Genomic DNA, 12159 nt, shown 5'->3' with positions numbered 1-12159 from the left:
TTCCCCCTGCCATCAAATTGTGTGTGAAATAAACCCCAGTACAGTTGATGGCGGTAATGCGCCTATTTACTGGTTAGCCAACGGCCAAACAAATTCCAAAGAAAAAGAAGAGGCAGAAGAAGAAAAAGAAGAAGTCTGGTCGGCTACAAACATTCGCGGTGATGTTCGCTAGCTCGTGACTCCGATTTCGTTTCGTTGTACAAGGGCTTAAAGTAGCACAAGTGGGAGCTTCCTAAGCAACAAATGTCTCTTTGAGAACTCACAGGGCTGGACGTTTGGGCTTTTGAAGCCTTTTTTAACTGCTCGCCAAGAAGATAGTAGCCGACTTTTGAGCATTAGCTAGCCGCCAAGTTGTTTCCCTCCAATCTGTGAAAACGTGAACAGCATCGACATGAATGTTGACAACGCCAACCAGTCTGTCACCACCGGAATTTCGTCTAACGCCACGACGTCTTTAACTTCAAGCAATTGTACCGCAAATGAGAATGCGGCGGCCAATGTCGGCAGCATCCCTGCGGTCGCCAGCAATGGTAATTGATAAAATTCTACGATCAGTTGAGAACACTGATGACATTTTTGTTACCTTCGCAAATCGTAAAAATACAATCCTAGATTCTTTTTAGTAATTTTATTACATATTGTACTCAGTAGTATATATTTTTGCGTCGTTTTTTTTTTTGGACGCAATGTAACCTTGACTCACGAACTACTTTGCTCACGAATCAGATACAAGTAAACATTGCCAGCATCGTTGCGGTACGCTCAGTTTTGCACTCATACTCGGTGTGATTGTCATTTGCACCATACATCCCTTATCTAGGCGATACCAACTGACTCCCAACACCTCCAGTTGGGATCCGGAATTTTGCAATACATCCTCAAAATGCAGTAGATTAAAATGCTTTTGTATCTCTGTAAATAAAACACATTCACCTATCTTACAGCTTCGACTCCAACCCCTATGGTGACATCATCGTCATCATCTGACTCGTCTGTACCCAATGGAGTTTATGTTCCAGGAGGCATCACTAACGGAGACATTAAGCCCGCCGTCTCCACAACCCCACTGGCTGACTTTGTCATGCAGCTGGAAGAGTACACTCCCACGGTAAGTCTCACTTCTCGCCTCCGTGCTGTATAAAGTGGTACAAGCCTATCAAAGTAAACAACAACCTTTTCTGTTTGTTTTGTCAGATTCCTGATGCAGTGACAGGCTACTACCTCAACCGGGCTGGCTTTGAAGCATCTGATCCAAGAATGTATGTGTTTTTGAAAATTGTTAAAAATTCAGTGTGGGACAGTTATACCAAACTGTGTAAGCTTATTATTTATCTTTTTTTTTTTTTTTTTTTTTTTTTTGTTTTGTTTTGTTTTTAGAATCCGTTTGATCTCCCTGGCCTCGCAAAAGTTCATTTCAGACATTGCCAACGACGCGCTGCAGTATTGTAAAATGAAGGGGACTGCGTCAGGAAGCTCAAGGAGCAAGACAAAGGTTTGTTTCATCATATCCCAATGTACTTCGATGTGCATTAAAAATTAATGTATATGCATATGCCATTGTTTTTATCCTAACAAATTGATGTTCTAATGTTTTGTCATGTTGATTTGTAGGATAAGAAGTACACTCTGACAATGGAGGACCTGGCCCCTGCTCTCGCGGAATATGGCGTCAACGTCAAGAAGCCTTACTACTTTACATAGATGTGTGTTCCTTTTGCATCATCTAGTTTTAATTCTTGGCTAACCTGCTAGTTTGTCAACATGCTCATTTTCAATCACATTGCTTTAGTGCAGTTTTGACATGTTTTGAAATCATTGTTTAGTTCTGGGGTTCCACCTTTGACTTTTTTTGTTTGTAAATGTACGTTTTATTGTATAAATAAAACCCTAAAGGTAAATGTGTGCGAGTTATTCCATTGTTCAAAATGGGATTCAGAAGTTGAGCTGAATTGTCCGAACAAGCTAGAGCTCAGTGGCCCAGTAGTAGAGTGTCCGCCCTGAGACTGGAAGGTTGTGGGTTCAAACCCCGGCCGGGTCATACCAAAGACTATAAAAATGGGACCCATTGCCTCCCTGCTTGGCACTCAGCATTAAGGGTTGGAATTGGGGGGTTAGATCACCAAATGATTCCCGAGCGCGGCACCGCTGCTGCTCACTGCTCCCCTCTCCCCCAGGGGATGGATCAAAATCACATGGGGATGGGTTAAATGCAGAGGACAAATTTCACCACACCCAGATGTGTGTGTGACGATGATCATTGGGACTTTGACTTTAACTTTAGAGTGAGTGTTTACCTCAGTGTATCTTACAGTATAATTAATACCTGAGTGGTGGTTTATAATGTTCATGTTTGTTAATCAGACTTAAATTCATAAATTTGAGTTTCATTCATCCATCCAACTAACCAATTTATATTGTGCTTATTATTAGCGTTACTTGAGCCACCATGGACAGAGCACAAATGGAGAACCATTAACATCTATAGACAATTTATGAATGTTTTTGTAGTGTGGCCGGAGGCCAGAATAACCAAAGACAACTCAGGCTCCCGTGTGGAGAACATGTAGTGTTACGAAGCAGATGTGTTTTTTTCCTATCTTTTTTTTCTAGAGGCCTTCTTCGTGGTTACAGTGAAATGTGCAATTCTGACATACCTCCTTAAGTTGTTACCATACGCCAGAGATGTCCATCTCTGTTACAAGAGACCCACAGCCATCCACTTGTTGATGTCAAACGCATAGTCCACCTGTCAGTGGATCACCAGCTTCCTGACCAACAGGAGACAGCGTGTGAGGCTGGGGAGCATCACATCTGACACCCTGACCACCAACACTGGAGCCCCTCAGGGATGCGTCCTCTCCCCACTGCTCTTCTCCCTCTCCACCAGGTATGGGCAAACTACGGCCCGCGGGCCACATCCGGCCCGCGGGACCGTTTAATCCGGCCCGCCAACCCTAAATAAATTGTATTATTAAACTTTTTTTTTTTTTCGGTCATTTTGCCTGCAATGACTGCGTTTACCCAGTAGATGGGGAACCACTCGCCTGCGCATTTACTACCGGAAGCCGTGTCAGAAAGCTCGGTGCACACTCACAAGTGCGTGTACGTACTCAGTAGTACGGAAATGGCGCACTCGCGCTCTATTTGTAGCAGTGCCGAATTTAGAGCGTGGGCTGTGACGACAGCATTCTTGTAATTTGCGCGCCGAGTTTTCGGATACAGTTTTACGCTAAAGCCACCCACAAACCTTCCCCTGGAATCCTTCCATTAAAATGAGTCGCCCACGGAAAAGCAAGGTGGACACTGAGTGCCGAGTGTTTAAAAAGAGTGGCCAATTTGGCTCGACGTACGCGACGTGACGTTCAGCCACATGAACATCAACATCAAATGAACACTGAAAATGAAGGGGAGGCTTTCAAGTTTGTTGTAAAAAAATGCATTTTGAATATGCTCTGTACAAATAGCAGGGATTGAAACTAGCGACCATTCTCATTTTCAAACAATGCAGGATGCTCAAGGACATTGATGCACCACCTGTTTGTGACTAATCTTAACCTTTAAAGTTCTTAAGGCTTACTTTAAGGAAGTGTTTTCCGTTTCCTCACTTCTGTTACCAGGTGTTTGTGAGTTAAAACTCTGCTCTGATTTTCAGATACCCCTCACCGTGTTGCCGTTTTGATTACTTTATTTGGATGTATGCTTTCACCGATTCTTCAAGATGATATATTTGGTCAGAATGTTTGCCGTTTGATGTGATCTCATAAGATAAACATACATCTTTCATTAATCTGACCTGCAGGCACTGAAGTGATGGAGACTGTTATTCATAATAACAGTGTCATATTTTATGAGAATCACTGATAGCAGTTTTTTAGGGATGTTTTTTTTTTAATGCTGTTAATAAATGCATTTGTTTTCAAAAAACCTTTTTTGAATATCCATGCTTTACTACCTACTAAAGGCCAAAACCTTTTATGCAATGACCTTTACAGGTCGTTTATATTACTTCACACAAACACTACATCCATCTGCTCCTGGTTCGGCCCCCCGGTCAAAATTTAGAACCCAATTCGGCCCGCAAGTCAAAAAGTTTGCCCACCCCTGCTCTACACCAACGATTTCTCCGCAAGTGACTCTTCCGTGAAGCTCCTGAAGTATGCAGACGACACCACTCTCATCGGACTGATCCAGAACGGTGATGAGACTGCGTACAGACAGGAGGTGGAGCGGCTGGTCCACTGGTGCAGCCAAAACCACCTGGACCTGAACCCGCTCAAGACCGTGGAGATGACAGTGGACTTCAGGCGAGGCCCTTCACCACTTTCACCCCTCACTATCCGCAGTAATACTATTCTCTCATCAGACACCTTCAAGTTCCTGGGAACCACAATCTCTCGGGACCTGAAATGGACCGGCCACATAGACTCTGTCCGGAAGAAGGCCCAGCAGAGGCTGTACTTCCTGAGACAGCTCAAGAAGTTCAACCTGCCGCGGGAGCTGCTGAAGACCTTCTACACTGCCATCATCCAGTCTGTCCTCTGCACCGCCACCTCTGTCTGGTTTGGATCGGCCTCCAAACAAGACAAGCACAGACTGCAACGGACAATAAGGACTGCAGAAAAGATAATTGGAATCAACCTCCCATCTATCCAAGACTTGTACCTGTCCAGGACCAGGAAACGTGCAAGTAACATCTCAACAGATCCTTCGCACCCAGGTTGCAGCCTGTTTGAACTACTCCCCTCCGGACGCCGTTATAGAGCTCTGTACACTAAAACCAGCAGACACAGAGACAGCTTCTTCCCCCAGGCTGTCGCTCTGATGAACTCACACCACTCTTAGAGTCTCAGAGTCATTACTGTGTAATAACATCCCGCTTTCCACACCTTTTTTGTCTACACTGTTTGTACTATGTGTCCTCTCTGCATCCATTGCAGCCTGGTCATCCTAGAAGAGGGACCCTCCCATCTGTGGTCTCTTCTCAAGGTTTCTCATTTCCCCTAGCTGGAGTTTTGAGTTTTTCCTTGCCCTCTTGGGAGTTTAAGATCAGTTTAAGATCAGGGGGTGTTTGAGAATATCTTTCGTTCTTCACATGTCCTGAGTGTTGTTGTTAGTCACCTAAATGTTGAACAGAGGCTGTGATTTACCGAAGTCAAATTCCTTGTTTGGCACGCTCAAACATGGCGAATAAAAAACTCTTGAATCTTGAATACTCCATCATACCTGAGTCAAGCGACCAGATCACCAGCTAGCTCAGAGGATGACTAATAACGATTCCAATCATTTCAATCAGGTGTTTTGGAAGAAGAAGAAATCTTAAAGATCCGGGTACGCTGCCCTCGAGTACCGGTTTGAAACGACCCTGCCTTTCGCGTTTTCGTGCAGTTTGTCCCTAACGGCTTGCAGTAACACGGCTTTCCGATTTCTGTACAAGTTTCCGGTTGTTCAATTTCGTCTCTGAACGAGTGTCTACTGTTTTTATTTTCCTTCTAAAACGCATCGAGGTGGGAATAATGTCCGTTCAAGGGACGAACCCCAATAACCCTATTGTGTTTTTTGATATTACAATCGGAGGACAGGTGAGTTGTTGGAAGACTTTCGTGACGCTTTTGCACAACGACGATGGAGAAACACACGTGAGGCACACCGGCGGCCGGTGCTGAAAGGAAGTTAACAATTTAAAACAATATATATTTTCAAACTTCAAACGGTCCGATATTTATTCTTCTTGTCAAAGATAGCATATGTGCCGGAGGAAATTGATCAAATATGGGCACCTTATATCGCTCATATCCTCTCGTGAAGGGATCGGCGACACCACACAGAGGATTTGATACAAAACCATCTTTTGTTGCATTCAACGCGCCAACAGTGCTGCTCTTGTCATAATGAGACCGAGTCAACATGAACACAGCACCCATACTTTGTACTTTGTACTGGTTCCTTGTTCACCTCTGCACCAAATTCCTTAAAGGGCTAGAGACATCCCTTTTTTTTTTCAATTAGAACAGAATTTGATAGAATGTATAAAGTGAACACATTTGCCGCATTGGAAATTAAAAATGGACACCGATTACTAAGAATAAAGCTGAAATAAAATGCCAGTTTATCGATCGGGTCCGCACGAAGCCAAACTGGCGGCGCTATTACTGTGACGTCACAAGTTGTACATCTGGATGTCAACAAACCCAAACAACATGGCAGATGATAGCGACAGCTCCGTTTCTAGCGGCAATATTAGCATCATTTTATCCGATTCAGAAACCTCTTTTGACGCGGAATATGATGAATCTAGCAGTTCACTTGGGCTGAGCTGAGCACATTTTCTGAATTGTGCCCCTCCCGTCACTCTGGTTAGGTTGGCATAGTAAAAAGTGCTCTTGGGGGCTTTAGAGTGCCGAGTTAATCACATGACCACCTGCAACGTTTGGTTTAGGTTTTATAAGCATTTTTAATTTTATTGCTTAAATCGCATTTTCTCGACGAGCTGAGCACGTTTTCTGAATTGTGCCTCTCCCGTCACTGTGGTTAGGTTGGCATAGTAAAAAGAGTAGAGTGCCGAGTTGACCACTGCGAATGAAGAAATGAACATCTGCAGCGTTTGGTTTAGGTTTTAGGCGCATTTTTAATTTTATTTCTTAAATCGCATTTTTTCGACGAGCTGAGCACGTTTTCTGAATTGTGCCCCTCCCGTCACGCTTCAACATACTTTTCAAAGTCAAAGTCTCAAAGTCTCCTTTATTGTCAATTCCTCCGCATGTCAAGACACACAAAGAGATCGAAATTACGTTTCTCACTATCCCAGGGTGACGAGACAGCGTTCACAACGCACATACAAGTAAACAACACAGGAAAAATAAAACAAGAAGATGAACAATAAGAGTGATAGCACGCTAGCCGCTCCCGATGCACAGCAGAGTCCGGAAAGATAAGACAGAGTTCACAACGCACATACAAGTAAACAACACAGGAAAAATAAAACAAGAGGATGAACAATAAGAGTGATAGCACGCTCGCCGCTCCCGATGCACAGCAGGGTCCGGAAAGATGACAGTCAACCAGGCCACTGTGAACACGAGCAGACAGCAGGCACGCACTGTCCGGTTCGTGTATCCTATCAGGCGAACTCAACCCATCTTGTCGTCCCGCGAACAAATGTACGCCAGGATAATGGAAGGCACGGCTAGGCGAGCTGGGTTGGCCGCAAACCTGGCCCGACGTCTCCGCGCTGGCCCCTCTTCTCTTTTTGTTTACATTCACTGAAGCTAAACGCATACAACTTGAGACGTCATGAGATGTCACTTCCGGCTGGCGGCTCAGTGCAGTCAAACTCGTCTGTGCGGCAAATTTAAATGATATTTTTCAGAGCAACAGCTTCCTTTTGGTTGTTTCGAGCGTCAATTTATATTTATAAGCCCATAAACTAACTAAAACCGATTTATACATATACCGGTGTCTCTAGCCCTTTAACCTCCTACCTTAGCCAGAACTTTGTCAGGCCAATTTAGTAGCTTAGAGTTATGCAAGCTGAAGTGTAACGCTCAATACGGAATGAGACATGCAGTAGCTTCTGCTCATTTATTGAACATTTCCCAATTCACCGTAGTCCCAGTCCGCTTCCAATCCAGCATTTTACATACTCTGCTCAGTGCTCACAAAACGTTTGAGATCTTGGACTTTTTGGTGAACCCTATAACATTTGTTAAATTTGGCCTTCTCCAAAAACTTTAATGCAGGTTCAACTGCTGTCGTAATGTCAACCGTGCGTTTCAATGGACACATCACAAGACCTGAATAGTCACAGAAAAACAGAAGTGATCTTCTATATTTGTATGTGCTGTTGCTTCATACATGTTACAGTATAAGTTGTTTGAGGGTTTGGAATTGCTTTGACATCAAAGCTCAGATCAACCGTATTTAACATCGTTTTGTCAGTATAGACATTTTAATGTTTTTCCTCTCATGGATTGTTTCTAAAGATAAAACTTTTGTCCCATGTCCTATCAGCTGTTTACGCAACATTTCCTCTATCTACATTACAGGATGTGGGGCGGATGAAAGTCGAACTTTTTGCTGATGTCGTCCCAAGGACTGCCGAGAATTTTCGGTACGTTGTGATCTTAATCTGAGCATCATTTTATTGTCTTTTCAGGATTTTTTCCCCCCCCCAGCCTTCAGATGAAGTAAATACTAATTAGGGCTTTACAGCGCTATATTTTGCTTTTGTCTGTGAATAACAGAGAAGGGAAAAAAGTGTGTTTAAAAATTACCATTTAACATAGTACAATGTCTGGCAAAATGATCTGACACATTTGTAGGTTTAATAAAATGCAAATAAATGAAACACAAATTTTATTTTTATTTTTGAAAAGTACATATAATGCCATTTTGTTTTGTTTCGTTTCATTTCATTTTTGTTTCATTTTTGAGTAATGTTGTTTTGGTCTTACTACTGCCACATTTTCTAGAGTTCTGGTGGTGCGAGGTCGGTCGGTTGATTTTCGTTTCAATGCTGATCCACTGGATCTGAAGTTCGTAACCCACAACAAGATCGTGTTTTGATCCCATGATCATGTCTACCAAGTCTGAAGCGCAAACGGAACGCTCGTTGTGTTGCATTTACAGATTCGTTCTCGATAAACATTTCCACAATGAAAGCGCGATTCTCACCGGTCCAATTCATGTTAGCAACTGAAATGAAACAAAATAACATTATTCAAAAACGAAATGAAACGAAACAAAACAAAGCAACATGGCATTATATGTACTTTTCGGAAAAATGAATAAAATAAATAGTTTATTTAATTTATTTGCATTTTATTAAACCTATAAAAGTCATCATTTTTGCTAGACCCTGTACATTGGAGTGGAAAATAGATGGATAAATGATTGGTATCTGTGCCAATATCGTACGACTCAAATTTTCATCATTTCTTGCAGGCAGTTTTGTACCGGAGAGTTCCGGTAAGGCAAATCTACTATAAATGTTACTGATGTGTGAACATACAAGGCTGCTTTTTATGAGATATTAAAATAAATATCTGTCTGACAGGAGGGACGGTGTACCAATTGGTTTCAAGGGCTGTACATTCCACAGGTTTGGCTGATACTCTGTATTTGCTGTTTTACTGAACAGAGTTCATTGTCTGTTATAACGTACCCCGTTTGTTGTTCGTTTACAGAGTGATCAAAGACTTTATGATCCAAGGAGGGGACTTTGTGAATGTGAGTAAATGCCAGTAGTACGGTACGCATGAGAAGGAGCTGCATTTATAGGCCACAAAGTGCTGCAAGTTGTTTGATCTCTTGGGTTTGTGCTTAAAAAAGCAAAGTAAAAAAAAATGTATGTACGTATGTATGCGCGCCTTCTTGCTGGGCTCCTCTAAAATGGTAAATGGACTGTTTTTTGTGAGTTTGTTATGCGCTGTTTCTTAAAGGGTGACGGCACTGGCATCTGCAGCATCTACAGAGGTCCGTTCACAGATGAAAACTTTCGACTCAAGCATTCTGCACCCGGTCTTCTATCCATGGTGTGTTGAGTTCTCTTAGTTTTAATTGCCTACGCCTCTATGGCGCCCTCAACAAAATAACATTTGGGGGCCTGTTCATTTCTGCCATTAAGATTAGTGATCATTCATACGTTTTGTAGCTTTGGCAGTGTTGTTTATAAACATAATACGTGTAATTGTGAGGTGACTGAACTTTTCCAACTTCCACTGCATTGAGGTTTCTCTCACTCATAATTGTGACATGACGAAGTTTCAGTCCCTAATCATTATCTTGTTCTCAAAAGCTGTGTTGATTGCAAATCCAAAGCGATGCAACACTGCCATCTACAGTCACATCCGTTAGCCATTACAGTGGTTTTATAAGTGAATTTCACAGACAAGCTTGCTTATACATGTCTGTGACAGGTAATGGTTGGCTTGACCAATGTAGACTAAATGTCGTGAGTGAGTGAGTCTAATAATTTAATTGAACTCCAATAAGGTCATAAAAAAGTATTTGCCTATGCCTTAGCAGCTCCGATGCTAGGTTTGGACCTGGTTCAGCGTGTTATCCTCATAAAACTGTTTCAATTGAGATTCTATTTCATTAACAAGCTGAACTTACGGGAGCCTTTTCAAACACCTTTCTTTGTTTGTAATCAGAAAGTTTAGTTTTTTTTTTAAACACAGATGATGGTAAATATAGAATTCTGATTGTTTTGGCGATATTAAGATTCTGCTGTAATCATTCATTCTTCTTTTAGGCAAACAGTGGTCCAGGGACAAATGGTTGCCAATTTTTCATAACCTGCACTAAATGTGACTGGTTAGATGGAAAACATGTTGTTTTTGGTGAGTGTGACTCCACAAAAATGAGGAATTTGTATTTATTCACAGTTTGAAAAGATATATTTTTCTGCATGAAAATGTGAGTTTAATATTCTTATCTGTGATTGTTTCAGGTAAAGTTGTGGATGGATTGCTGATCATGAGAAAGATTGAGGTACTATACATTTTAATATAAATTGACTTCACTCAAGTCATGTCTGTAGAGTTAGCAGTGTGACTCATTAATTTTTTACTGTTAAATATTTTTAAAAAATCATTCTTTATCCCAACCTCCAACAGAACGTTCCCACAGGACCCAACAACAAGCCTAAGCTCCCAATCCTCATTGCACAGTGTGGAGAGATGTGAAGAAAAATGATTCTGTACGCATGAAGTTACAGTATGTCCTAGTTGTTTACCCTGCATAGTGTATAGTGTCTAACTTCACTTTGTGTAAACTCACAGATTCAGCCCAATTTTGTATCGTAAATAGGAAATAAATTGTTTTACTTAAAATATATATATATATTTTTTTTGACATTTGCATGTCTCTGTGAGTATGAATAAAATTCCCAATTTGCAATATTAGTGAAAACACCATACACTGTCAGAGAAGGTTGAAAATATGTATTTTGTTGTTGCATCAGAGCTCACCACAGTGTGCCACCACATTTGCAAGATTCGTATGATACAGATTTAATAATATATTCATGGATGAATTGTCTAGATTAAATTTAAATGCTTTCAAATAGCCTTTCTCTTCATACATTTACACATTTTATTCATATTGTAATACGAACTAAACAGTAACATCATGATGGTATCAGTGAAAGATATTTTGATAGCTACGTATTTCAAAAAGATATTTAAAATATTGCACTTCTAAATGTTGTATTGTAAAATGATTGTCAGGCACCTTTATTTTACTCCAAGGTTTCATTCCTTTTGAATGTCAAGAATGGGGGAAAATGTAATGTTTATACTGCAAGAACATTGTGTTCCCAGTGTTTTATTGAGCCCGTTGCCAGCCGGTCCCACCCCCATGCCTTCCCCCACCAACCCAAATTGAGTCTCAAATCGTGATAATGTAAACAGAAATGGGCTTGGGTGACTGTGTTTGAAGTGAATTGGTGAGCAATGATCCAGTGATGGTGTTTCACACATTTAAAACCAAGCGGAATGAGCAAGAAATCCTCTGCTGAGTTGTCTCCCCCCTTGTCCCAGCTATCCATACAAATCCATGCTCGTTCCCCTCCCCCATCCACGCTGGCTGTTCTGCCTTGGACCTCGTTCCGCTGGCACAAAAGATCCCTTTTAGATGGGGACTGTTCTTATGGAGACTGGAGGAAGGATTTTCTTTTCCGTTGTGTTTGTGAGTGTGTGCGTGTGCGCGTGTGTGTGTGTGGCTAAATAGATTGTGTGGCGGCTTCATGGGGAAGCTTTCTGAGGTCAATACGAAAGCCTATCTTTGTGTGGGAGAACGTGAACAAGGAGCTCTTCACACAGCCAATGCTCATAAACAGTGTCAGTGGAGCATTAACATTACAATGGTCGGGGGCTGCAGAGGGCTTGTCTCACGCCCAGTCTGAGTCTGTCTGCTTGCTATGTGTACTGAACTTCCACTTTTGGATTCCCTGCCGATGATTCCTCCCAGTGATTTGGGTAGGCCAATTTTAAGTGGCTGGTAATACTGTATACGTCTTCTGTATCATTTTTAAGATTAGGGATCATGAATTTGATTAATTTCCATACTGTGGGCTGTGATATGATGGAATGCAATGTATACACATTTTTTAAAAATGCAAACATTTTCATCATGTTCAATCGAAAAACTGCCTTGTTG

At 41.7% G+C, this 12159-nt stretch overlaps 2 protein-coding genes across 2 annotated transcripts; both read left to right on the top strand.

Annotated features, from left to right (window-relative positions):
* The first annotated feature begins 94 nt into the window (after positions 1-94).
* Positions 95-1898, top strand: taf10 (TAF10 RNA polymerase II, TATA box binding protein (TBP)-associated factor). Its single transcript, XM_049753560.2, has 5 exons — positions 95-530; positions 945-1108; positions 1195-1259; positions 1378-1492; positions 1612-1898. The coding sequence occupies exons 1-5, from the start codon at positions 392-394 to the stop codon at positions 1699-1701; spliced, it is 573 nt and encodes a 190-aa protein (XP_049609517.1). The 5' UTR covers positions 95-391; the 3' UTR covers positions 1702-1898.
* A 3499-nt stretch (positions 1899-5397) lies between these two features.
* On the top strand, positions 5398-10836 carry ppih (peptidylprolyl isomerase H (cyclophilin H)). Its single transcript, XM_049753561.2, has 9 exons — positions 5398-5579; positions 8043-8107; positions 8941-8964; positions 9053-9097; positions 9183-9225; positions 9438-9530; positions 10253-10340; positions 10451-10491; positions 10617-10836. Exons 1-9 carry the CDS (start codon positions 5514-5516, stop codon positions 10683-10685), a joined length of 534 nt encoding a protein of 177 aa, XP_049609518.1. The 5' UTR covers positions 5398-5513; the 3' UTR covers positions 10686-10836.
* The last annotated feature ends 1323 nt before the right edge of the window (positions 10837-12159 follow it).

Source organism: Syngnathus scovelli, chromosome 2, assembly GCF_024217435.2.
Source record: "Syngnathus scovelli strain Florida chromosome 2, RoL_Ssco_1.2, whole genome shotgun sequence".
NCBI lineage: Eukaryota > Metazoa > Chordata > Actinopteri > Syngnathiformes > Syngnathidae > Syngnathus > Syngnathus scovelli.
Note: the sequence above shows the minus strand (reverse complement) of the source record. Positions and strands in the feature narration are given on the sequence as shown.